Genomic DNA, 26,206 nt, shown 5'->3' on the forward strand with positions numbered 1-26,206 from the left:
GGCCGCCGCCTCGGGCCTCGCCTCATGGCCGCCGGGTGCTGTCCCCGAGCCGAGCCCCGAGTGCCGGGACCGGGAGGGGAGGGGAGGTGTCGGCCTCCGCTCCCGGGGGCGGCCGGTCAGTCAGCACCGGGTTGTGCCCGGGGGCTCCCGCACCCCACGGAACCCAACCGCGGGCGGTGAGGGGCCCGGGGGCTGCAGGCCCGGCCCCGGCAATCGGCTCAGGGTTAGGGCACCGGGCAGGGGCTTCCTGAGGGTTCCATTGGTACAGAGACTTTAAACAAAAGCACACGAGTGGGTGTGAAACGGGAACTCGCTGAACGCGGCCGTTCCCAAATGAAAAGCAGGAAGGTACTGAGAGGTGCAGTAAATCTCACTTTTTATTTTATTACACCTTGTATTCCGGGATCACTTTACATTCCTAGACAAAAGGAGATGATACAAATAAATACAAGCTGTAAAACTATGGACAGAAGTATTGAGAGGTCCTTTGCCTGCAGGTCACCCCGGGAAGGCAGAGCTGGGGCACCCCAGGAGCAGCAGCCCGGGATGGGGATCAACCCCCCCTGCACCTCACTATGGCTTTTCCAGGTTATTTCCCCAGTTTTTCTGCAAGCAGAGGGGCAGGGCAGGACCTGGGTGAGATGTGAACCCCAGGCAGGAGAGGACAGAGCCGGGTTTGAGTCTCGCTGGAACTCAGCCCCCTGCCCAGGGAAGGCAGAGTTACTACATCCCAAAAAAATGTAAAATCCTGGCCACGAGCAGCCTGTTCCGATCTGCACGATGCCTCAGCACAGCCCCCCGGGCAGAGCTCTGGGGCTCAGAGGGCAGAAGCAGCATGCACACCTTTGTCCAAAAGGCTCCAGACCTCTATTTTTAAGAAAGTGCTTTAATTCCTACGCTCCCAGGGCTGACTTCTGCTCCGGGTCACTTTAAAAGATCTCATTCTGCAGAGCAGAGCAGAGAGGAGAAGGATGTGAAACATTCCTGTGAAGGAACCGTGACTCGGGCCTCTCCCCGGTTTCCTGCCTCTGGCCATTAACCCGCAGGAAGCCCAGATGGTTCCGATAACACCCGGAGAGGGGAAAACGGGCAGGAATGCGTCCTAAAAACATCATCCCAGAACTCAGCACGCTTTGTACAGCTCAAGACAACGTCTTTTATCTTCATACCAGTGCTGCCAAGTACCTGGTCAAGAGTAAGTCCATGGAAAAGAGCCTTTAAAAACTTCTGTACGGATCCGAGGCTGCCCAGGATTCCCCCAGCCCCACCTCCCACCACAGCTCCTCGGTAATACAATGACTAAATATGCAAGTTTATTCTTTTTTTTTTTTTCTTTTTTTTTTTTTTTCAACCCTAGTGAATTTCTTTCACCTTGCTAATGAACTTCTACAGAATTAAAAGCAGAGCCTTTCTGACAGATTCACCAGCTAGCTTATCAACACTAAAACAGAACAGTTGGGGTTTGCAGGGCCATCTCCACTGCACCAGTCCTGCCACGGGGGAGTTCCCAGCATATTCATTGGATAAAAATTCCCTATGGGACAGCAGCAGCCGGGGAGGTGTGTGCAGGAGCAGACACAGTGTGTGCACACTCCCGTGACACACGTGTGTCCCTGGGTGTGTACACAGAGGTGCCTAGCTATATATTTTGTTGCCATTTCAGGTTTCTCAGCCCCCCCGTTCTGGGGGTACTTACACCATGCAGTCACCTTTCAAAATGTCCGAGTGGAGAGGATGATGTGCCAGAGACAGAGGGATGGGAGGGAAGAGGTGACATTATCTGGTGCCACAGGAGCCAGCTCCACGGCTCCCTGCACGCCAGCAGTGCTCTGGGGACAGGATCACACCAGGTCCCCTGGGCAGGGCGAGAGGAGTTTGTCACCTGCTCCCTCGGTTGTCCACAAACTCCTTGTTCCTGCCCCAAACCAGAGCTGTGTCTGGACAGAGAGCTTCACCCTCTGCTCCAGGGACCCAGCAGCCCAGCCAGAACCCCAGGCACCACGCCAGCAGGATGCAGAGGTGAGCTGTGCTGATGACATCACTGCAGCCCTGGTGACGTCACTGCAGCCTGGGTGATGTCACTGCAGCCCTGGTGATGTCACTGCAGCCCGGGTGACGTCACTGCAGCCTGGGTGATGTCACTGCAGCCTGGGTGATGTCACTGCAGCCCGGGTGATGTCACTGCAGCCCTGGTGATGTCACTGCAGCCCTGGTGATGTCACTGCAGCCCGGGTGACGTCACTGCAGCCTGGGTGATGTCACTGCAGCCTGGGTGATGTCACTGCAGCCTGGGTGATGTCACTGCAGCCCTGGTGATGTCACTGCAGCCCGGGTGATGTCACTGCAGCCCTGGTGATGTCACTGCAGCCCGGGTGATGTCACTGCAGCCTGGGTGATGTCACTGCAGCCCTGGTGATGTCACTGCAGCCCTGGTGATGTCACTCAACCAACACAGGGTGAGAGCACAGGCAGTGCTCACACATCAGTGTCCTCCCCAGTCCCACGTGTCAGTCTGGAGGGGGTGAGGGGAATGGGTGAAACCCTTCATGGGACAACAACCAACAGCAACAGGAGGCAGGAACAGCCCCAGGCCCCATCCAGTGACCTGACACCTACAGATGAGCTGTGGGACACGGGACAGGGACACCTGACTGTCCTTGGCATGGCACCTCCAGCCCCCTCCACCTGCCACAGGAGCCTCCTTGAGTCACAGGGCAGCTTTGCAAAGAGACTGTCAGGAACACAGTTCTTCCTCTCTTGTTGTCAAAGGAAAACCCCCGGAATTAACACCAGCTCCCATTTCCCAGGCTGGGTTCCCTGTGCTTTGACTCCCAGAGCACCTGCACAGGCTGGGAGGAGCAAAGGGAAAGCTGAAGTGGAAGAAGTGAGGCACAAGAGGTGGGGACACTGAACCCCCCCAATGTGCTCAGGAGGTGCTGGGGGGCTGCCAGCCCCCAGGGAGGGCAGGAGAGCTCCCAGCCTGTGCTACATTTCCCATGGGAGACCTAAGGACATGGCCAGAGGTCACCCCAGGGTTGAAAGGCTGTGCCTGGGTGCTGGTTTGAAATGCCAGGGGTAGAGAGAGAGGTGAGAGAGAGGAAGGAGGCAGTGGAGCTGGCAGGCCAGGCAGATGTGTTCTGTGACACTGGTTCCTGCTGGCAGGGCTGAGGAGCTCTTACCTAAACCTGTGAACAAGGAGAGGACTCCAGGTGCTGTTGATTCCTTTCTGGAGAGCACAGAGTTGCTCTCAGGACCCTGTTTTTTTTCATCCTACAGCTCTAGGGGAGGCACAGCTGCCTCTTGGTGAGCACTTGCTGCCCAGAGCCATCCTGCCTGCCAGAGCAGCTGCTTGGCCCCCAGTGTTGATGCCAGGAAGGAAATGCCAGAGGAAAACCTATGCACCTAGTCCAGTCTGAACAGATCCACTGCTTTTTTCTCTTGTCACTGCAGAGCTCTGGAGTGGTGTTTCAGTTGAGATGACTTTCAGCTCCATCTTCTTGCTGCCCAACAGCCAAAGAGCCCACAAGGCCAGTGCAGAAGGAGTGATGGTGTGAGGTGATCTCCATGCTTCCCATTGCTTCTAATACACTTGAACGTACCTCATGCATCTCTGATTTCCTAACTAAAATCTGTTTCCCACAGAAGCCAAACACTGAGTTGCAAGCAGGGATCTTCCTGTGGCTCAGTGCACCTGGACTGGCACAAGTCAGTTAAGGAGCAGAGAGGCCACGTCCAGGGACAGGGACAGGGGCTCTCTGTGGGTTCCCACGTGTCTCTGCTCTCAGAAGGCAAAGGCTGGTGGTGCCCTGGAGAGGAGCTGCTGGGTTTATTTTGGAACCAGCCCTCGGGACTGTGGGTAGAGCTGAGAACTATGGGTGCCTGCTGAAGAGGATCCCCCTGATTTCCTTCCAGTTTTAGGCCTGAAGAAGCAAAAATGGATAAAAAAAAACTTAAACAAAAAGCCCAAACAATATCATCTGTAAATCATTACATTCACTTTCCAGAAGCTGACTTTTTGTGACTGGATATATTCTCCACCCAGTCTCAGCTTTCTCCTCTGTCCTTTGCTCCTTTCTCTCTCTCTGCTTTGCAGCAAACTCACCTCAGGTGCACTGATGAGAAGTGCTGACAGAGCAGCCCTACTTGTCCCTCTGCTTTTGGCTACTTCACTGGCAGTCCAACTCACCTGGGTTTGGCTTTTTTATTTGAAGTGCTCTCAAAGGTTGAAGCATCCACCTGTATCTCATCCTCATCCTGCAGAGCTGCCTCTAGAGCTGCCTGCACTTTGGGAGCAATGGCAGGGCCCTCGTAGTCCCTCGTTGTCCTGCTGGGCATGTCCAGCTCCAGCAGCACGATGTTCTCTGCCTGAGGCAGGGAAAGCACAATCAAAGGCTGGTTCTTTTCAGACAAATGGTTTCTTTTCCCCCCTAGAAGCCAATTCTGAAATGCTTTATAAATGTGTGCAGCCCACAGAAGAACTGACAGCACAGTGCAGGAGGGAGCTGTGAGCACAGCTGGGCTTACCCGGTACCGAGCCTCGGGCCGGTTCAGCATGGATGTCCTGGCGTGCTGGCTCAGGGGCCTCTTGTAGCCCACAGCAGACACTGGCCTCTTCATCATCTGCTGGGTGCTGGAGAAAAATGGACACGTGGTTTGCACCAATACCAAACGCTCTTCTTGGAGTTTAAGAGCTGACACCTGCAGATTCCACACAGAAAGCAGATCCAGGAGAGCAGAAACTCCCCAGGCTGCAAGGAAGGAGGACTCAGTCTCAACCCTGACTCAATCTCAACCCTGACTCAGTCTCTCTTTTGGAGAGAGTCTCTCTTTTCTCTCCTTGTTCTGGACAGCTAGAGGGCTTTCTGTGACATATAATTCCATGCCAAGCAGAGATGAGAAGTGCACTCACTCCAGACGGGTTATGGGGTGCAGTTTCCATTGGTCCTCCTCTTCATCGAAGAATGATCTGTTCATGATCTTATTCTTTTCTTCCAAGGGAATAAAATTCTCAATAATCAGGTGCCTACATGCAACCACACACACGGGAAATACACAAGAAACATAATTAGCAGATGACTTTCTCCACGGAGTTAACAGAGCCCTGGAGAAGGAGGAATGGTTTCACTTTGTCCTGTTGAAATCCTGTTCCACAGTCACGTGCAGTGCAGTCCCTCCCTCCACCCCCCCCCAGCAGGGAAGTGATGGGACCTACTTCAGCTTCAGTTCCCTGGTAAGCTCATTCTGGGTCTGTTCCAGTTCCTGGCGTTCCTTGATGTGTTCTTCTTGGAGATCATGGATCTCTGCCTTCACAGCTTGCAGCTTGGAAAATAACTGGAACACACAGGAGCCAAAGTCACAACTTGCCAATGTTCCTGGCACTGATTTCAGCCCTAACCCACCAGACATGGAATCATTTTCTTTTTACCTTTTTGAGTTTCTTGGTCTTTATGTCCACCTCTTGCTGAAGGGAACTATAGGTCTCCTTCAGCTCCAGGGTTTCCTCATCCCTACTTTCCATCTGCTGCTGGATCTCTCGCTCCCGACGTTTCTGGAGAAGGGGACACACAATGACATTGCCACCTCCAGCCTAATGACATTGCCACCTCCAGCCTGGCACACACCAGGCTCAGGGGGTTTTATTTCCCTGGGCTCCAGAGCTTTAGCTTCCAGTTCCCCCACATCTTGCCTCAGAAATACCAGAAGCATCAACTCTTTGCTCTTATTTTGCTCCTCAAGCCAGACAGTGTGAATAAGAGCTTAAGCTTCAAATATCATGTTTAGATTTTTCTTTTTTTTTTTTTTTTCATTTTTATCAATTTGTACCACTCATTGCACTTAAAGAATCACCAACAGAAACTGTGTAACAAGAGAGAAACTTGGCTTTTTGTACAAAACAACAAATGCTCCTCCTTGTACCTGTTCTGCAATTTCCTGACGTTTCTGTTCCAGGATTTTCTGCTGTTCATTTGTGTGATCCACGATGTTTTTCCCTCCCACCAGAAGTTTGCTTTCCATTGCCTAAAAGCAAAACACCAAGGTTTTGGAATTTCCTGGCAGTGCCCACAGAAGTTAACTTTCTCTCATCCATACAACTCCTTCCTATTTAACATTCCCTTTCAAGTCAGCTGTTACATGAATTCCTGTTTCTTACAGTTCCTATAAAACTGGGGGATTAATGAAATAGTAACTTGCTTAGGATTAGGCATTGCTGCCACGTGTGGCAAAGCTGGAGAAGCACAAGGCAGAATTTGTTCAGCTCTGTGACAGGCTGAGGCATTTTGTGCTGCAGCTTGTGAGATGTGTCCTCACATTTCATTGTGCTGCCTGCTGGGGATCCTGCAAGATCAGCACAACAGCAACACCAAAACAACTCATCAATATTGAAATGTGTAATTCATAGCAGGAATTTCAAACTGGAAATGGGTTTATTTTAAACTCTTCCAATTTAAATGCAAATCAACATCCTGGAAGCTTCTTGTGAAATCTCTTTCCAAATTGGGAAACCCTCTGTTCTCCCCACAGCCCATGTAAATTGCTTCCAAAGCATCTGACAAGGAAGAATCCTACCTTGATTTTGGCACTCAGCATTTCTGTCGCTTCCTTCTCTCGTCTCAGGTCCTCCATTTTCTTCTCCTTCTCCTTCAGCAGCCTCATCTTTTCCTCTGCTACCAAGCTGTGATCCTCAACTATTGCTTTCTTTTCAATCTCCAGCTTTTCCTGCTGCTCCCTCCAGTAGTCATCTTTGTCATCTCCTTCATCCTCACCCTCCTCAGTGTCCTCCTCCTCTTCCCCACCATCTCTCCTCCTTTCCCTCCTCTTTCTCTTCCCAATAGACCGTTTCTCCAGCTGTGCCTTGAGTCGAGCGATCTCCTCCTGGAACTCCCTCAGCAGAGCATCCTTGGGATCCTCGTTCACCCGTGGCTTGTTCTTGATGTTTTTGGCCCTGTTGGCATACCTCAGCGTCGTCAGCGTCTCCTCCACGTTGTAAGAGGCAGGGCCAATGTTGGCCACCATCACGGTTTTGGCGTTGCCACCTAACGAGTCCTGAAGCAGCCGAGTGAGCTTGGAGTCCCTGTATGGGATGTGCGTGCTCTTCCCATCCACCAGGGCAGAGATGACGTTGCCCAGAGCTGAGAGGGAGAGGTTGATCTTGGTCGCCTCCTTCAGCCTCTCCCCCTGGGCCCCAGTCTTGGCTTGGCGCTCGCTGCCCGCCAGGTCCACCAGGTTGAGCTTTCCCACTCGGATGTGGTTCTCCCCGTCCAGCCCCAGCTCACTGCACTCGATGGTGATCACAAAGATGGCGTGGGAGCGGGAGCTGTGCTCGTTCATGTTGGTGGCACCCACGGAGCGGTTCTGGTTCCCCACGTTCATCACGTGCTCGATCTCTTTGACGCTTTTGGTAACAAAGGAGGAGAGATCCTTCACGTACACCCCCGTGTCCGGCCTCTCCTTCAGCTCCAGCCTCTTGGACTGGTCCTTGGACAGCAAGTCTCTGATTTCCTCCTGGTAGATTTCCAGGTAAGACGCTCTAACGAGGTACTGCTGGTTTTGAGACCTAGAGATGTGGGTGAAGATGTGGTCGAAGGAGTTGGGGATGACCCCTCTCTTCTCGGGGTCCCCACGCACCCCTTCCATGGTGAACGTCTTCCCCGTCCCCGTCTGCCCGTAGGCAAAGATGGTCCCGTTGAAGCCCTGCAGGACGGAATCCACCAGGGGTCTGAAGGTCTCATCGTAGAGCTCGACCTGCTTGGAGTTCCAGTCGTAGACAGCATCGAAGGTGAAGGTTTTGGGCAGCTCGTGAGAGGTGCCCCGGGGGTTCTTCACAGAGACCTGTCCCAGTTTGACATCCACGCTCACAACCTTCTCATAGGACGCGGTTTTCTCTTTGCTGTTCATGGGCCGGCACCGCACCACGACCCGCACCGACTCCGAGCTCTTGGGCTTGGACATGGCAGCAGCTCTGGGGCTGGTGGCACCTGAGCAGTGATCCCCAGCCAGAAACCTCAAACAGAAGGAGAGGAGGGCCAGGTGAGGGCAGGTTCCTGCTGCTGGGAACTGCCCCCCCAGACCCAGCTCCCCCGCACTCCTGAAGCTGGGAGGGATTTGGGGAATAAAAACAACCTACGAGATGAAAACTCTGCAAAGGGCTGAGCTGAGACAAGGGCCTGCCCGTCCCTCAGTGCCATTTCTACAAAAAGTATTCCTCAAATTACATCTGCACAGCTGGCAGAGCTCCTTTTCCCAGCCCTGAAAAGGAATCACGGTGCTTTCTAAATGACCTATAAAGTAACCTCACCCTTTCCCATCGCTTCTCCTGGCAGTCAGGCTTTTTGTTTCAAAGCTCATCCCTTGAAAGCCCAGCACAGGTTTGTTCCCTCTGTATTCCCAGGAATCATTCAGGTGCTGAGTAAGGACTGAGTGCTTCACCTCCCTGCCAAACCCCAGGAGGGATTGTAAATCATAAATAAAGGATTTTCTGAGTCGCCTCTTCCTTTGTTTGACAAAACCTTCTCCTATTTTTGACACATCCATCTTACAACCCCCTCACAGGTCATGTGATGGGCCCTCAGGACCATCCTCAGGACCATCCTGACACAGAAAGTTTAAATCCTGTGCCAGGGTTTTCTTAAATGCCAGCAGTTCCCAGGAACACCGCCCAAAGGCCTGTTTCCAAGTCCCTCTCCAGACACCTGGAACTGGGCTGCAGCAGCCACCAGGATGCAGGATTAAATTAAATTAAATTAAATTAAATTATATTAAATATGTCCCTTTCCAGCATCACATCCCCTGGATATTCTGCATTTCCCCCTTTGGGAAAACTGACATGGCCTTTCCTCTCTGTCAAGAACCAAGTGAAAATAACTCTTACAGAGACCTTTCCAGGCAGTGTCACCACAGCTCCCCACAAAGGGATCAGTGACACAGGGACACCAGGCACAGCCCTGGTAACACCAGTGAGGGTGGGAATTACCCCAGGGATCTGGGGTCTGCAGCCAGTGGGAGGAATATTTCCCCCAGCAAGGAGCAGTGAGGGGAGGGTGTGGTCCAGCATTCCCAGCTCCCCTTCAGCAGGGAAGGGAAAGCACCAGTGGAGCAGCCTCAGGGTGTGACAGGGTGTGACAGGGTGTGACAGGGTGTGACAGGGTATAGCAGGGTGTGACAGGGTGTGACAGGGTCTGACAGGGTGTGGCAGGGTGTGGCAGGGTGTGACAGGGTGTGACAGGGTGTGACAGGGTATAGCAGGGTGTGGCAGGGTGTGGCAGGGTGTGGCAGGGTGTGGCAGGGTGTGGCAGGGTGTGGCATGGATACCTTCCAGGATCTGCCCTTCCCAGGCTCCTGAAGGGAAGTTTCAGCTCCTTCCATGCCATTTCCTACAAAACCTTCATCAAGCCCTGGCTCCTTCAAGCTCTGAAAGGAGCCTGCAAACCCACACCAGCCTCAGCAGGGGCTGTGCCTCTGGGTTTATGGCCAACAAAGACAAAACCCTCCTGTTATTCTAACCCCAGAACAACTGTTCACACAGAGCCACGAGATTATTTTTCCCTTTGGGCAAAACACTTTCCCCAGGGCCTCCCAGGAGAGGCAGCTCTGCCCGAGCACAGCAGGGCCCTGCAACACCCTCCTGCTCTGGGCTGGGGATGGATTTGGGGTCAGGAGATTCAGCACCCATCACCACTCCTGAGTCCCCTGTGGCTCTGGGGAACCCCCCCAGTGCTGCATCCCCAGCCAGCAGCTCACAAGCTGCCATCCCACCCAAAAAGGGGCTGTGGCACCACCCAACCAGCAGCACAGCTTGTGTCATGCCCTTGGGTTTCTAATAACCTTTGGGTTTTTTCTTTTTTCCTCCAAAAACATCTTTCAGGAAAGGCTCTGAGACCCTTCTGCCAACTGGAACTAAAGGTAAAGCCAACACAGGCTGGAAACCCCCGGCAGCTGCTGCACAGCCCCTGGCTCTGCCCTCCCGTGATTCACCTGCTAACTGCACATCCCAGGAGAGCTTCCCAAAGGGGGGCACACCCTGCCACACCCTGCCACACCCTGCCACACCTTGTCACACCTTGTCAAACCCTGCCACACCCTGTCACACCCTGTCACACCTTGTCACACCCTGTCACACCTTGTCACACCTTGTCAAACCCTGCCACACCCTGTCACACCCTGTCACACCTTGTCACACCCTGTCACACCCTGTCACACCTTGTCATACCCTGTCACACCTTGTCACACCCTGCCACACCTTGTCACACCCTGTCATACCCTGTCACACCTTGTCACACCCTGTCACACCTTGTCACACCCCATCACACCCTGCCACACCTTGTCACACCCTGTCATACCGTCACACCTTGTCACACTCTGCCACACCTTGTCACACCCTGCTATACCCTGTCACACCCTGTCACACCTTGTCACACCCTGTCATACCCTGTCACACCTTGTCACACCCTGCCACACCCTGCCACACCTTGTCACACCCTGCTATACCCTGTCACACCCTGCTATACCCTGCCACACCTTGTCACACCCTGTCACACCCTGCCACAGGGAACTGCTGGAGCAGCTCTCTGAGAGAAGGAGCAGAATATTTGTGCCCCCAAACCCAGACTGTCAGTCTGCACCACGAAGAACAACAGATAAACACGTGCAGAGAAACCTCAGCACAGGCTTTGGAATCCCCTGGGTCTGAGGAGGGGAAACTCCACGTCCTCACCAAGCCCCTGAGAGGCCGGGGTGAGGAGCAGGGGGAGGTGAGGGATGTGCACACAGAACTGAGCCAACTCTCCCAGCACAGGGGATCCAAACGGGATCACTCTGAAGGGAAACATCTCCCACCCAGCTCAGCCCTGCTGGGATGGCCTCGTGTCCCACAGCACCACAGGGAAGGAGCGTGGGGACTGGGACTGGGACCAGTCCTGCAGCAGCACAAGCAGCAGCTCCCAGCTCTCCCAGCACCAGGAGCAGACACAGCCCCCTCCTCCTCCCGGGATGTTCCCTCTCCAGAGCCACAGCTTCTCCTCCCAGGTGACTCTGGTTGTCTGCTCTGCTCCAGAGACCTTCCCGAAGGGCAGACACCCAGACACCTGACAGGCAGAGCTGGGACTGATTTTACTTAATTAACAACTCGGCTGCTTTGCTGTGCTGACACCAAACCCCCAGAACCCCCTCATCCCCACGTGACATCACACACACCTCACCTGGAAGTGCCCTGGGAAGCTCCCTCTTTTCATAGCAACTGACAACAAATCATCCCCCAGCCTTTTAGCTACTGCTGGGCAGCTTAATGACAGGCAAACAAATGGTGTGTCCTCTCAGACTGACCCCAAAAATGGAAGCATTGTTGTTTCTTTCAGTCAACACAAGATTTTGCCTGAAAAAATAGGCACAGAGGGAAGGGAGAAGGGAAGGGAGAAGGGAAGGGAGAAGGGAAGGGAGAAGGGAAGGGAGAAGGGAAGGGAGAAGGGAAGGGAGAAGGGAAGGGAGAAGGGAAGGGAGAAGGGAAGGGAGAAGGGAAGGGAGAAGGGAAGGGAGAAGGGAAGGGAGAAGGGAAGGGAAGGGAAGGGAAGGGAAGGGAAGGGAAGGGAAGGGAAGGGAAGGGAAGGGGTGTAACCACCTCAGGAGCTCTCAGGGGTCAGGCCCCGTGTCCCAGGAACGCTTCACCCCACCCATCCTGATCCTGCCTGCCCCGGGGAGCTGAACTCCTGCAGCCTCTCCCTCTCTGCCTTCAGTGGAAATCTCAGGCAGGTTTTCTCGGTTTGCTGCCTGAGCCCTTCCCAGGGACCGCTCACAACATTCCAACCCTTCCCTGCAGTTGGGTCCCTGCGGGTTCCCGGTGCCCCGGCTGGAAGGCTGCTGGATCCCGCTGTGCCCGGCCAGGACAGTCCTGGTGCCACACCGAGTGCCTCCTGCTGCCAGGCCACCCCGCTCCCCGTGTCACTGTCACCACCTCTGTCACCCTCAGCACGACACCTCGCGGCTGTCCCCATCCCCCAGCGCGGTACCAGGTACCGGACCCCACTCCAGCCGGAACCCTGGGTTCGGTTTCGGTTCCGGGCTCGCTCCGGCGTCACCCCCGCCCTGGCAGCAGTGACCCCGCAGCCGAGGGGACCCGAGGGATGGGGACAGCGGACCGGGCACGAGCGGGGAGCGGCGACGGGGAGGACGCAGCCGCCGGCCCCGGGCCCCCCGCTCCCCCCCCCGCTCCTTCCCCTGACAGCGGGCAGGGCCCGGGCCGAACCCCGCGGGAGGAGCCGCGCGAACGGCGGCGGCCGGGGCGGGACCCCCGGGGCTGTCACCGCCGGGAGGCACCGGGGGGGCCCTCGGCAGAGCCCCTCGGGGCGGAGCGGGGCCCGGGGCGGAGCGGGCCGGACCGGACCGGACCGGACTCACCTGCGCCGTCACCATGGAGCCGCGCGGCCGCCTCCTCCCGCGGCACCGGAAGCGGCGGGGAAGCCCCGCCCCCGGCCGTGACGCACTTCCTTAGCAACGCGCGCAGCCGCCCCACGCCGGCACTTCCCTAGCGACCGGGCCCGGATGCAGGCGGACAAAGGGGCCGCGGCCCGGCCCCAAAACTGCGGGGTTTTACCCCAAAAGGAGCTCGGGAGCGGGCGGGGATGGTGCCGCGTCCCGTCTGGGGTGGCTGAGCCGCGCGGGAGGGAGGAATCTGAGCGCAGGGAGTGAATACAAAATCCTGGTTTTATTGTTACAAAAATCATTACAAAAATACCTTTTTTTTAAAAAAAAGAAAGACGAACCCAACCATTTTCTCTTCACACGTGGGGTTCCCCAACGCTACCCGAGGTGGCTGCCCCCTGCCCCCTCCCAGCATCATCTGAGAGCTGAGGGACTCCCAGGGAGCCACAAACTCCCCCGGGATGCTCAGAGACCCCAAAACCACCAAACCCCAGGAATTTCTGTCACCCAGCACCAAGGAAACGAGACAAGGCTCTGCCACCCCAACACGGGGGCACCTTCACATTCAGCCCTCTCACACTCACTCCCTTGAGCCTTCAGAATCCTTCAGTGCTTGGGGACGCTTCCAAGGAGGTAAAAATCCCACCACCAAAATCCTACAGAAACATCTGGAGTTAAATGGAAGCCCTTGGAGACAGCAGAGCTCAGAGCACAGCCCTGGCACCACCACCTCAGAGTGGCACCAAACCCAGGTGAGGGAAACGACAGAGAACTGAGGGCAGGGGAGCACCCGGAGGTTTGGGAACACTGAGGCTGAGCACGAGGGGACTTTGGGTGCTCCCAGGGCCAAACGAGGGCTTTGGGCACCTCTTTCACCATCAGCAAATGCTCCCCACCACTATCCCCCAGGGGAACCACCTGGGGCTCTGCAGTCACAGGGGTTACCTTAAAAAAAGTACAAAAAATAAGACAAAAAAGCCCCAGAAACGTAGGCACGAGGTACACCAACCACTCAGCTCCCTTCCAGATCCTGACCCCAACAGCTCCAAGCCCTGAATCCCAGCTCTTGGCTGGCCAGGAACAAGGTCCCAGCTCTGCTGGAGAGGTGACTGTCCCCTCCCTGCCTGAAGGTGACTGCCACCTCCCCAGAGGGTGGGAGAGGGGCCCCGAGGCAGTGGGGTGAGGGGCTCATGGAAAGGCACCCGTGGGACTCAGAGGTTCCCATGTTCCCTCAGCCTTACCTGGCACAGCCCTCCCACCCCCTTCCTGGTCACACTTGGCACTTCAGAAGCACTTCTGGTCAGTTTTGGGGCACGAAGCTTCACAGCATCTCTGGGAAAAAACTGAGATTTAACGGAAAATGACAGAGATGAGGAAACCTGGGAAACTGCCTCAGCCTGACTGCTGGCCAGGCCCCACCAGGGAGAGGGGAGACCTGCACAGGCTGCAGCTGGACACTACACATAGTTTATACCTTCCTAAAAACGGGATTAAAAACCTCATTTCTGTTTGACCTCACATGGGAGGGGTCAGGGAGAGGAGCAGGAGGAGGAGGGGGCTGTGGCAGCCCAGCTCTGTGCTCGGGCACCCGCGGTGGTCCCGGGGCAAGGGAACCAGAGCTGGGAAGCCCAAGAAGGTCCAAGGCTGCCCCTCCCCGGGTCAGAACTCATCCCGGGGCCGTGGGGGATGGTCCATGCCAAAGAAGGAGGAGGGCAGGGAGCGCACGTCCCGCTCCCGCTTGACGAAGGCGGTGAAGGAGGAGACGCAGTTCCCGATGAAGTGGTCGGACTGGGCCAGGATGTAGAGATCCAGCTGGGGCACCTCTGGCTGCAGGGTGACAACCTTCACCTGCAGGACAGGCACAGGCTCACCAGCCCAGCCCCGGGACCTGCTGAGCAGGGCTGGGGACAGACAGGCAGAGGGGAGGCTGCCTGAGCCCCCCCCTCGCTGAGCGGGCAGCACAGAAGCCTCAGTTCACACCCCGGGTCTCTGATTTTCAGGGCTGGGACCCCAAACCCACTTTGGGGTGCCAGGACCTGCCTGGGAGCACCACACAACAGCTGCTGCCTGCTGCCCACAGCACCAGGACCCAGGGCAGGTTGTGATTCAAACACCCCCTGCCAGGGGGGCTTCACAGGATCACAGGATGGGAACCACGGGGGGAGTGGATCAAGGGTTGGACCTGATGATCCCTGAGGTCCCTTCCAGCCCTTGATCCACTCCCCCCGTGGTTCCCAGCCCATGGCACTGAGTGCCACATCCAGGCTCTTTGGAAATATCTCCAGGGATGGAGAATCCACCCCTTCCCTGGGCAGCCCATTCCAATGCCTGATCCCCCTCTCTGCAAAGAATCCTTTCCTAATATCCAACCTAAACCTCCCCTGGCAGAGCTTCAGCTCTGCCAGGGGAGGTTTAGGTTGGATATTAGGAAAAAATTCTTTAGTCTGTGCCCTCTTATCCTACTGATATCTGCCTGACCCCCCCCTGGCTCCAACCTCCTTTCAGGGAGTTGGAGAGAGTGATGAGGTCTCCCCTGAGCCTCCTCTTCTCCAGCCTCAACACCCCCAGCTCCCTCAGCCCTTCCTCACAGGACTTGTGCTGGATCCCTTCCCAGCCTCCTTGCTCTTCTCTGGACCTGCTCCAGCACCTCAATCTCCTTCCTGAGCTGAGGGGCCCAGAACTGGACACAGACACTGGGCACAGGGCTGGCTTCCTCCAGGCTCACCTTTCCCTGGAAGAGCTGCTGGATCTCAGCTGTGTAGGGCTCTGAGTCGGTGGCAATGTAAACAGCTTTGGCCCCCAGTTTCCCCACCCAGAGCTGCAGGGCCCGGGTGATCTCTGTCAGGCTGGGCAGACACATCTCCATGGTCAGGGGGGCAGCAGCTCTGCGCTCGTAGCCCACGCACTGGGGGGAAGCCATGAAGTGAGGCCCAGCAGTGCCCTCCCTCAGCATGTTGCAGGCATTCCTCTGCCAGGAGAGGGGCAGAAACACATTGGTGTGGAACAGACAGCAGGAAAAAACTCTGACACCCCCTTCTCCCCCCCTTCTCCCCCCCCAGAGCCTCCCTGTGCATCCCCCCAGGCCGTACCCAGTCGGATCCGATCCGCAGGTGGATCCCCACGAAGGGCCTGGGCAGCAGGGACTGGATCTGGGAATTCCCCTTCCTCACCATCTCATCCGACCACACCACGTACTGCTGCAGGGACCTGTGCTCCTCCAGCACTGGGAACTGAGCTGGGGCTCCAGGCAGGGCCAGGACGGGGTGCTGAGAGGGGGGAAACCTGCAGGAAAACAGCCCCGGGGACCCCCCAGGGGAGGTGACCTCCCCAGGAAACGATCATCCCATAAAAACTTGGGATCTGCTGCTCCAGAGCCACCCCAGAGGAATCCTGATCCCTCTGCCACATGAGCAGCACATCAGAGCAAAGCTCCAGGCCCACCCGAGACCCAGCAGGACAGGAATTGGGGTTTCCTGAGAGGTGAAGGGCAGGGACCTCCCCCCCCCAGCCTGGAATTCTGTGACCCCCCTGACCTGGCACAGCCCCAGAGGCTCTGGAAACACCAAGAGTTGTGACCAGGAACTGGGAACCAAATTCCTGCTGAGGAATTCACTGCCCAGAAATCCCTCAGCCCACCGGAGCCTGCAGGAAGTGCTGCTCAGTGGGTATTTCATGGAAAAATCAGGAAGATTTTTAATGAGACTGCTAACAAACCACTTCAGCCTCTCCCCCTGAGCCCAAGGGCTTCCCAGAGCAAGGAGCACAAGGATTTCTGTGAGTTCCCCCCCCACTGGCACCACCAGCACCACCCCAGCTCCTCACTACCTCTGGATCCACTGGTCCTTGTAGGCAGGGCTGAAGGACATTCCCTTGAAGAGCTCAGATTTATCAAAGTCCACTTGGAACTGATCCCAGAAGGGCCCAAACGGGTTTCCATCCTGCAAAGGAGAGAGAAGTGTTCAGCCCGGGAGGCAGAGCTGTAAGGGCTGGGGTGCAGAGCAGAGGAACCCCAGGTCATGGCTCCTCCTCAGGAGGAAGAGAACATGGTGAAGGAATTTAACTGAGAGCTGACCCAAAGGCTGCCTGACAGACAGGAGCAGCCCATCTGTCAGAGGGGATCTGGAGGAGGCTGCCCCAAAAATCTGAGTCCCCAGCCCCGGAGGGATCCCAAGCTGTGCAGGTATCCAGGGCGGGTTCCTCCTGAGCTCGCAGATCAGTTCTGCCCTTCCCGTGGGCTCCCACGCGCGGGTGTGGGTGCAGGAGGCAGGAATTCACCTTCATGGGGCAGGTGCTGTGGTCGGGACTCCTCTGGGCAGCAGCCTGGAAGCAATAAGCCACCCTCCTGCCCGGCGGCCAGTGCCGGGGTGCCAGCTCCTCCATGAACTGCTCCAGGCTGATCACCCGGTGGTACCGCAGCAGCGGCTCCAGCTTGAAGTGCTCCGAGTAGGGGACGTGGAGCTGGGGGCGACAGAGACCGCCTCAGCCCGGGGCCTTCCCCCCGCCCCACCGGGAGAGGCCCCGGGCCCGCCCGTTCCCCCGGGGGCTCACGTTGGTGTATGGCGGGAGGTGGTGCCGGTACTCGATCCACGGCGGCACGGCCAGGGTCCGGTTGAGGGCGCGGGCGAAGGCCAAAGCTCCCAGGAAGTGCTCGGCCTGGTTCCCGAAGCGGCCTGCGGCGAGAGGAGGGGCGGCAGGGGCTCAGCCCGGGGCTCCCCCGGGGGCTCGGCGGGGGCCGCTGGGCGGGAAGGCCTCACCCATGCAGGGGCAGTAGAGCAGGTAACCGGATGGGTCCCAGGCGGGCCCCGCGCCGCCTCCCCCCGGTAACACCGACAGCGCCAGGAGCAGCAGCGCGGCCGCCATGGCGGTGTCCGGGAGGCCGCCCCCGTCCCGGCGTGCCCCGCGGCGCCGCCCCGCCCCGCTCTAGCGGACGCCGCCGCCATCGAGAGGCGGAAGCGGGTGTGTGACGTCACTCCCAGCATGCCCCGCACAATGGGGCCGCCGCGGCCTGGGCCGGAGCCGCGCCCGGGGGGGAGCGGGAGCGGGGGGTGAGTGCGGGACCGGGACCGGGAATGGGAACGGGACCGGGAACAGGGGGGCCCCGGGGACACGGGGCGTGGGGGGGGAGGAGGAAAGGGGGGGGCGTAGGCCGGGCTCGCCTCTCCCCTCCCCTCAGGGCTGCTCCATGGTAACGGGGGCGGCGGCGGCTCCCTTCCCGCTCCCTTCCCGCTCCCTTCCCGCTCCCCTCCCGCTCCCCTCCCGCTCCCCTCCCGCTCCCCTCCCGCTCCCCTCCCGCTCCCTTCCCGCTCCCTTCCCGCTCCCCTCCCGCTCCCCTCCCGCTCCCCTCCCGCTCCCTTCCCGCTCCCTTCCCGCTCCCTTCCCGCTCCCTTCCCGCTCCCTTCCCGCTCCCCTCCCGCTCCCCTCCCGCTCCGATCGGGGAGGCTGCCGAGCACCCCGCTCTTTGCTGCCGCTCCGGGGCTGTGTCCCGCAGGCTGCCAGCCCGGGGCCATGTGGGCGTTCGGGGCTTTCCCGGGGGTGCCAGGAAGGGGCTTTGGGCTTTTAAAATCCCGTCCGGTGCCGGTGCAGGGAAGGAGAGGGGGAAAAGAGAGGGAAAATCATCCTCCGGGACTGGTGTGTGTGGTTCCATCCCCTGGGAAAGGGGCGGGATTTAGGAGTCGGTACAAACTTTCTTTGCATTTTTCTCTCTAAACAGAAGGAGCCGGGTACCTCAGAGCTGAGGTGTCCCCAGCAGCCCCTGGGTTGGGTCCTGCTCTGGGGCTCGGGGAGCTGGGGCACCCGGGGCACCTCCTGCAGGTGACAGAAGGGTCCCAGAGGCGTAGGGGGGGTGGTTTGTCCACCCAGCTGTGGCACTGGCAGGACTGGGACGGTTTGATGGAGTTTTACAGGAATCAGAGACAGAGCTGACCTCGCCTGGACTCACCTGTGTCACTCTGCAGGTGGCAGCTGATGTCTTCCCGTTAAAAAGGCAGCAAAACCCCAACTCTGCCTCCCTCCAGGTAGTGTGGAGCTGGCACAGATGGCTGAGGGGAGGAGGCAGCTCCCTGGTGAGAGCAGCAGAGGCCCCCAGGACACAGCTCTGCAGCAGGAGGTACAGAACCCCCTCCTGCTCCCAGGGGCACCTCCACACCTCCCAGCCACACAGCTCCTGGGGATGGTGCTGGGAGTGCTGGGAGTGCTGGGAGTGCTGGGAGTGCTGGGGCTGTGACAGTTCTGTCACCTGGGGGGTTGCACATCCTGCCCACAACGGGCACTGCTGAGGTGCAGGAAGTTCCTCCCTCTGAGGCAATCGTGGAGGGAGCAAGAGCTCCAGGGTCTGGTGCTATTTTAGGAGGAGTTTCTTCAGTTCCCTGGGAGAGATGGGGTCTGGGTGACAGATGTTTGGGTCTGGGGGACAGATGTTTGGCAGCTGAGGGGGGGTTGAGCCAGGTGAAAATGCAGGACTTGAACCCACGAGGCACAGAACAAGGTGCTGAGAGGGCCCTGCAGGGCTGGGGCAGAGCAGCCAGCAGGAACCAGAGGGAGCTTCCCTCAGCAATAGGTGAGGCTGTAAAATATAAAGGAAATAATGAGACATTGCTGATGTCTGCAGAAAGTTTGCTGCTCCTGAGGGGCAGAGTGTGCCCCAGGGCAGGACCCTGCAGAGACCACTGCAGCCCCAGTGCCTTCCCACCTCTGCTGAGCCTGTCTGGTGTTCCAGCTTGGGGGATGGATGGGTTAGCAGGAGAAAAAAGACCCTGATTTCCTCTGAGAAACTTCAGAAGGAAACTAAGGGTGGGCAAGAATCAAGTGAGGATGGGTGTGAGGGGCAGGGAAAGGGATGAGAAGCAATCCAGAAACCAGGGGAAGGCATGGAACAGGTAACAGTGCCTCTGCAGGGCTGCAAAACCCTGAATTCTTTGTTAATTCAGAAAGAAGTGAAGGTGTTAGTGAGGGGCTGGGGGAGAAGAGGAGGGAAGGGGCTGGGGGTGGTGTCTCTGGGTGTCCCTGAACACCTCCTGTGGTTCCAGGTGCAGATGTGGAGCTGCTGAACCCCGAGGAGCCAGAGGGAGCTGCCCCAGGAGGACACCAGAGCAGGAGGCCTGAGGCTCCCCTTCTGCTTGACATGGCCACCTCCCACTAGCCCTGCCATGACAGCATTTTTCCCCAATGTTCCCAACTGGATTCAAGATGCAAAGCAGGAGGAGGAAGAGGCAGGCTGGAAATTAGTCCCCAGAGCAAGAGGTGAAGAGCCCACGAGTCAGGGAAAATGTCAGTGTGACATCTCAGAGCCCTCCTGCCCTGCTGGGGAGAAGCTGAGGACTCAGCCCCTGCCCCACCCCGAGCAGAGACCCTACAACTGCCCCCAGCTGCACTGTGGCAAAGCCTTTGCTTCCAAGTACAAGCTCTACAGGTAGGTACCAGCTGAGCCCTGGCCTCTGCTCACCTGCAGGAGGGGAAATGGCCCTGGCTGAGCCCCAGGCAACGACCCCAGAGACCCCTTCTCCTCAGCCTGGGCTCTTGGATCCTCTGCCCAGGAGGGGCTGAGGCAGAAAGTGAAGCTCAGAGGTTAAATGCAGAGCAGGAAGGCAGGAGCAGCAGCACAAGGTGAAGCTCAGAGGTGAAATGCAGAACAGGAGGGCAGGAGCAGCAGCACAAGGTGAAGCTCAGAGGTGAAATGCAGAACAGGAGGGCAGGAGCAGCAGCACAAGGTGAAGCTCAGAGGTGAAATGCAGAACAGGAGGGCAGGAGCAGCAGCACAAGGTGAAGCTCAGAGGTGAAATGCAGAACAGGAGGGCAGGAGCAGCATCCCAACTGGTGGCCCCTGGGCACAGGGGTGTGCTGGGGCAGCTGCTCTGCTGGGGGCAGGCAGAGCTCCTGAGGAGGGGAATGCTGAGAGGATAAAATCACCAGAAACCTGGCAGCAGGGAGTGTCAGCACTGTGAGACACTGAGGCACAGGCAGTGCACAGGCAGCAGGGGCTGCCCCATCCTGCTGCCCCCTGGGGAGATGGAGACCCCAGACCCCAGAGGGGCCTTTCCTGCCAGGAACCACCCCCCTTCCCTCTCCTTCCCCACACTCCCGGGGCTGCAGGAGTGGAGCCCATGGCTGCTGTGTCCCTGTGCTGAGCTGGGGCTGCTGAGGCAGATCCTGAGGCTTGGGATGCTCTGAGGATTCTGTGCCCGGGGGAGGAGGGTGGTGAAATTCCAGCTGGGATTTTCCCAGGAGCAAAGAGCAGGAGGAGAGGTTTTAAAAAAAAAAAAAAGCAGAGAGCGTCGCGGCGAGGGGGGGGAGGGGGGGGATGTGTGTGGGGGGCTGCGAGCTGAAGTCTGAGCTTCCCTCCCTCAGGCACATGGCCACACACTCTGCTCAGAAGCCCCACCAGTGCATGTACTGTGAGAAGATGTTCCACCGCAAGGACCACCTGCGGAACCACCTCCAGACACACGACCCCCACAAGGAGGCTCTGCACTGCCCCGACTGCGGCAAGAACTACAACACCAAGCTGGGCTTCAGGAGGCACCTGGCCATGCACGCGGCCGCCAGCGGGGACCTGGGCTGCAAGGTGTGTCTGCAGACCTTCGAGAGCACCCAGGTCCTGCTGGAACACCTCAAAACCCACTCCAGGAGGGCGTCGGGGGGCACCAAGGAGAAGAAGCACCCGTGCGACCACTGCGACCGCCGCTTCTACACCCGCAAGGACGTCAGGAGGCACCTGGTGGTGCACACGGGCAGGAAGGACTTCTTGTGCCAGTACTGCGCCCAGAGGTTTGGGAGGAAGGACCATCTGACCAGGCACGTGAAGAAAAGCCACTCCCAGGAACTGCTGAAGATCAAGACGGAGCCCGTGGACGTGCTGGGCCTGCTGAGCTGCGGCTCCTCCGTGGCGGTGAAGGAGGAGCTGAGCCCCGTCCTCTGCGTGGCGTCCAGAGACATGATGGGTGGGAAGAGCTTCCCAGGGGTGTTGCCTGTGGGAATGTACAGCACGCACCTCCAAACGGTGCCCGGCTCAGGGATGCCCCATTCCTTGGTTCCTAACTCTCTTCCCATGGGAGTCGGCTACCCTCTGGAGTCTTCCTCTCCCATCTCCTCCCCGCCGCAACCTCCTCCAAAGTATCAGCTCGGATCTACCTCATATTTGCCTGAGAAACTGCCCAAAGTAGAGGTGGACAGCTTCCTGTCAGACTTCCCTGGCAGCCTGTCTCTCTCATCTGGTGAGCCTCAGTCCTCTTCGCCTCAGCCACCCCCCCTGGATGAGGCTTTGCTTTCCAAGAGCCCTGCTAACCTCTCAGAGGCTCTCTGTGCTGCTAACATGGACTTCTCTCATCTTCTTGGCTTCCTCCCCCTGAATCTCCCTCCTTGCAACCCACCCGTGTCCTCGGGGGGGTTGGTCATGGGCTACTCCCAGGGGGAGACACAGCCCCTGCTTACCACTTTGCAACATCAACCTCAAGAACCTCCTGGAGCTGGGGCCTCCCTGAACTTTGGGCCCCTGCACTCGTTGCCCCCTGTCTTCACCTCCAGCTTGAGCACAACCACTCTGCCACGGTTCCACCAGGCTTTCCAGTAAGCTGAGGAGCACTGGGGAGCAGAACTTTGCAGCCACCCTTCTGCAGAGAGCCTTAAAAACGCACAACTCTTACCTCCCTTCTGGGGTGGGGAAGCTTTGCCCAAGCTGTGCCAGACAGGAGCTTTCTGGTGTCTGGAGGGAGCACTTGTAGACTGGAGCAGTCCCCGTGCCAGCCCCGGTCCTGCGCAGGGAGCAGATTTCATCCGACAGACTGGATACATTTTATCTGATGTTTGATCTGTGAATCAGGAGCCACGATAGCACTGACCTTCCCCGAGAGCTCCTCCCTGGGGGGGGACTGTCCCTGAGAAGGAGCTGAGGCTCTTTCAACCTCGGGCTGAAACTTTTTGAAGAGTCCAGCTTCCATTTCACATCACCTCACTGCAGCTGTGGCCCAGCAGCCAACACCCCCAGGAGGAGGAGGAGGAGCCAGGACACCCACTCTGTGTGAAGCCAACGGGGAAGAGGCTGTCCTTCCCCACTACCTCTCACCCAGCACAGCCTACTGCACCCCCTGCAGCTCACTCCTCATCAGTGTTAAGCAACGAGGCCGTTTACATGGTGATTGATTCAGAGCCCTCACCTCCTCCTCCTCCTCCTCCTCCTCCTCCTCCTCCTCCTCCTCCTCCGTGGAGCCCTCGGGCCAAAGCTCCTCATGGTGAGCGTTGTTTACACAGCACCAGTCTGTTCCCACCAATACAAAAACAGAACATAGGAGGCACCAGAAGCCCACTGGGTGTATCTCTGGTGTAGCCACAACACTGTTTACACAAGGAAGTCAGGTTGCACTGATTTCTCTTCACTGATCCTCTTCTTTCCCCCATGGGGAACACTCTGCTGCTCCGACCTCCGCAGCAGCTCCTCTGTGGGGTAGGGACAGAGCCCCTGGAGAGCTCCCCTGCAGGCAAACAGATGGTGCAGCTGTTCTGGAAACCAAAGCAGGTGCAGAAGCTGAGAGAGGAGCTCAGGGCCCTGGCACGGATGGGAAGGGGCTCCCTGGGTTCCCCTGAGATGAGGAGCAGAGCAGGAGTTCCCAGGGCTTTTTAACCACAGCAGCTCAGCAAGGTCAGTGCCCTTTTGGCTTATCCACGAAGCAGTGTCAAGAGAGACACTTATTTCCTCAGTCCTTGGGTGATAACCTCCAGGAATCAGGAGGAAAAATTGGTCCCATTTTCACAGGGGCTGTGTGGGTGTGTTTGAAGCATTTCCCCCAACACTAACAGCTCCAGCAGACCCTGCAGGCTTGGCCCTGCAGTCCCCCTTCCACTTAGCATTTGGTTCCACTGGCCTTTGGGTTCTCTCCTTCTCCAAGTCCTGCTTCCCCTGCCTCTCCTCTTGAATCCTTCCGTGGCCTCTCTGCCCCTGAGGACAGCAGGGTGACACTGGAGGTGGCAGCTGATGCCACTGAGCATCTGTGTGTCCCCCTGCTCTGGTTCCCTGGGCCCTTGCACAGTGCCCTGCAGGGGTTGCTCCCACTGGACCTTGGTGTGTGGTGGTGGACACAAAGATCTTCAGCCTCTCTGAGCCAACACCAGCCAGGAAATCTCTTGATGTTGTTCTCCATAAATCTGGAAAATGCAAAATCTACCTCTGCTCTGTTGCCCCAGCCCCTCAGTGAAGCCCCCTCCCCAGAGCATCTCAGCCCCTGCACCTCCCAGCCCTCGTCCTGCAGCCTCCTCTGCTCACAGCCTCATTCCCCTGCCGTTCTACTCCAGGATTTTATTTTTAATTTAGCTTAGGAATTCTTCCCAGAATGACTGTTTAGCGATCCGTTGATTCTCCAAACCATAGCTCAGTTGTTTTAGGTAGCCAGCAATGCTGCAAATAATACTTTTGTATCAAAAATGTAATATAAGATTTATTTACCTCAGCGCTCTCCTGTGGCCATGCCCTCCCCGGGTGACACGCAGTGCTGCCTCCTCTCCACTCTGATGTTGCCTTTTGAAGCCCAACGAGTGCCTTCTTGTTCCCCAACACAGAAAGGTGAACAGGGCATCCCTGCCCCTCTGTTCACCACCACTGAATACCTCAGGCCTGTCTTCTGTTGCTTTTCTCTTTGCAAACTGAAAGAGCTCCACACTGCTGTCAGTGATACGCAAGCCTTAGAGCCCTGGCTGCCACTGAGAGGATTTATTTTATTTTATTTTTTCAAAGAGATAAATGGTCGGAACCGATCCCTCCCTGCAGGGATCTGGGATTTATGCAATGCCAGCACACACCCCCACTGCCTCAGAACATTTCAGCTTTCCTGCTTTTCCCTGCATTGTACTCTGAACAGATGTCAGCACTGGAATTCCTTTAGCAGTGGTAGCTAAACTTAGAACCAGGCATCTTTTCCCTACCAGTAGTCTGTCAAAGAATAAATGGAATTCATTTTGCTAATACCTGCACGTGTGAGTTGTGATTTGCTTTCCTAAAGAGCAGAGTTGCAACACCAGCGTTTGGGAAGGGGAGGGAGGTGTGGAGCAGGAGCAGGGCAGGAGCCAGGAGGCTGGAGAGAGCCCCAGGTGCTTGCACTGAGCACAAAGTGTTTGTGAGCAGAGCTGAGAACCTGCAGGGACTCTCTCACCCGGGCTGGGATTAATGAACCACTTTGCATGGGGAATGAAGGGCCCAAGGCACAAAACCAAGGAGTTCCCACAGCTGGTGGGAGCAGCTTTTACCTGTCCTTAAGAAGCAGCTTTTGAGCACCTCCACTGCTTGGGGTCTGGGTTCATGGGGAGGAGGTACCAGGCTGCTGGGATCAGTGGAACCACTCAGACAAACTCCTGCAGCTGTGGGAACCCCACAAGAATGAAACCTGCCACACCATGGGTGTGACTGCAGCTCTGAGCTTGGTGCCCAAGGGAGCAGCACCTGTCCTGCTGGAGAGCTGAGAGAAAAAACAGGTCCATCCCAAAAAGGTTTGGGGTTTGCTTTAAATCAAGGTGTAGGGATAAACTCATTGAATCCCAGACTGGTTTGGGTTGGAAGGGACCTTAAAGCTCCCCCAGTGCCCCCCCTGCCACGGGCAGGGACCCCTCCCACAGCCCAGGGTGCTCCAAGCCCCATCCAGCCTTGGACACTGCCAGGGATGGGGCAGCCACAGCTTTTGGGAACAGCCTGGGCCAGGGTCGTGCAGCAGCCACCGTGCTGCTGCCTGTCCTGAGAGCAGAGTTACCCTGGGGACAGACAGACAGACAGACAGACAGACCCATGGCCACAGGACCAGGCTCTGTGGGGACACTCAAAGCTCTGAGGCTGCAGACTCAGGACAAACACAGATGAAGCCACCTTGGGAGGCACAAAATGCTTTTCATGGAAGGAGTTTCTAAAGCTGTTGCTGAAGGGAATCAGAGCTGGGTTCGGCTTCACACCCAGCCAGGAGCACTGGGAACTGGGACACAGCACCTTGTGCTGCAGGACAGGACAGGACAGGACAGGACAGGACAGGACAGGACAGGACAGGACAGGACAGGACAGGACAGGACAGGACAGGGGTCACCTCTCAGCCCTGATGAGCCTCACCTGCTCAAAGCCCTGAGCCAGGAGAAAACTCCCACTCCTACCCCCATCCAGCACCCAAAGCAGCCCCGAAGCTGCAGAGCACTGTGAGTGCTGGAGGGGGGGGAAGCTTCATCCTTCCCCATGGCTCAGCCACTCCGGAGCCCCAGGCAGGGAGATTTCTCCCAGAGCACTGCAGGAGCTGCCCCCAGTTTCCCACAGCACTTCCCTGCCACGGGAATGGCACAGGCAGGGCTGGAGCTGTCAGCAGAACCATCAGGTTCTGCTCCTCACAGACCTCTGGTGCTTCCCCATCAGAGGTACCTCGGGTTTCTCACCTGCAGAGGTGCTGGCTGGGGGCCGAGGCTCCTTCCCCTCTGGGTGCCTGGGCTTGGGCTCGGGTTCTGCCCCAGCACACAGAGAGCACAGGGGTGACACGGAGGTGGCTCCTCTGCACTGGGAGGTGACAGTGACAAGGAAGGTTAAAGGCACTGCAGGAGATAAAGAGCAGGGAATGTGGAATCCTGTTTTTAAGTTACTATTAAATAGGTCAGCTCTGCCTTTTCAGGCAGGGCAGAAATCCTCAGCATTACAACCAACTGTCCCTCAGGTCCTCCCCTTCACTGTCACCACCCATGTCACACACTCTCTTTCTTTGGACCACCCAAGTGGGTCCCCAGCTCTCCCACCCACGGACAGGGACAGGAGGGGGTCTGAGCACTGCAGGGGCCCAGGAGCAGGAGGCAA

The 26,206-nt window shown here is 57.5% G+C and overlaps 3 protein-coding genes across 4 annotated transcripts; 1 reads left to right on the plus strand and 2 right to left on the minus strand.

Annotated features, from left to right (window-relative positions):
• Positions 1-3,802: 3,802 nt before the first annotated feature.
• On the minus strand, positions 3,803-12,476 carry KIF3B (kinesin family member 3B). 2 transcript variants are annotated; one of them, XM_071759960.1, is made up of 9 exons: positions 12,388-12,476; positions 6,568-8,002; positions 5,917-6,018; positions 5,426-5,548; positions 5,213-5,331; positions 4,910-5,023; positions 4,525-4,630; positions 4,187-4,365; positions 3,803-3,920 (listed from the first exon to the last, which is right to left on the minus strand). In XM_071759960.1, the coding sequence occupies exons 2-9, from the start codon at positions 7,948-7,950 to the stop codon at positions 3,827-3,829; spliced, it is 2,220 nt and encodes a 739-aa protein (XP_071616061.1). In that variant the 5' UTR covers positions 7,951-8,002; positions 12,388-12,476; the 3' UTR covers positions 3,803-3,826. The 2 variants fall into 2 exon arrangements, with proteins under 2 accessions (XP_071616061.1, XP_071616062.1); XM_071759961.1 differs by lacking the exon at positions 12,388-12,476 and adding an exon at positions 11,196-11,313.
• Positions 12,477-12,675: 199 nt separating this feature from the next.
• Positions 12,676-17,312, minus strand: POFUT1 (protein O-fucosyltransferase 1). The gene is made up of 7 exons (XM_071759964.1): positions 17,166-17,312; positions 16,960-17,081; positions 16,687-16,869; positions 16,237-16,349; positions 15,501-15,693; positions 15,137-15,379; positions 12,676-14,259 (listed from the first exon to the last, which is right to left on the minus strand). Exons 1-7 carry the CDS (start codon positions 17,269-17,271, stop codon positions 14,071-14,073), a joined length of 1,149 nt encoding a protein of 382 aa, XP_071616065.1. The 5' UTR covers positions 17,272-17,312; the 3' UTR covers positions 12,676-14,070.
• A 1,083-nt stretch (positions 17,313-18,395) lies between these two features.
• Positions 18,396-24,360, plus strand: PLAGL2 (PLAG1 like zinc finger 2). Its single transcript, XM_071759704.1, has 3 exons — positions 18,396-18,517; positions 19,437-19,819; positions 20,755-24,360. Exons 2-3 carry the CDS (start codon positions 19,557-19,559, stop codon positions 21,974-21,976), a joined length of 1,485 nt encoding a protein of 494 aa, XP_071615805.1. The 5' UTR covers positions 18,396-18,517; positions 19,437-19,556; the 3' UTR covers positions 21,977-24,360.
• Positions 24,361-26,206: the final 1,846 nt, after the last annotated feature.

This window comes from Heliangelus exortis, chromosome 16 (assembly GCF_036169615.1).
Source record: "Heliangelus exortis chromosome 16, bHelExo1.hap1, whole genome shotgun sequence".
NCBI classification, from domain to species: domain Eukaryota; kingdom Metazoa; phylum Chordata; class Aves; order Apodiformes; family Trochilidae; genus Heliangelus; species Heliangelus exortis.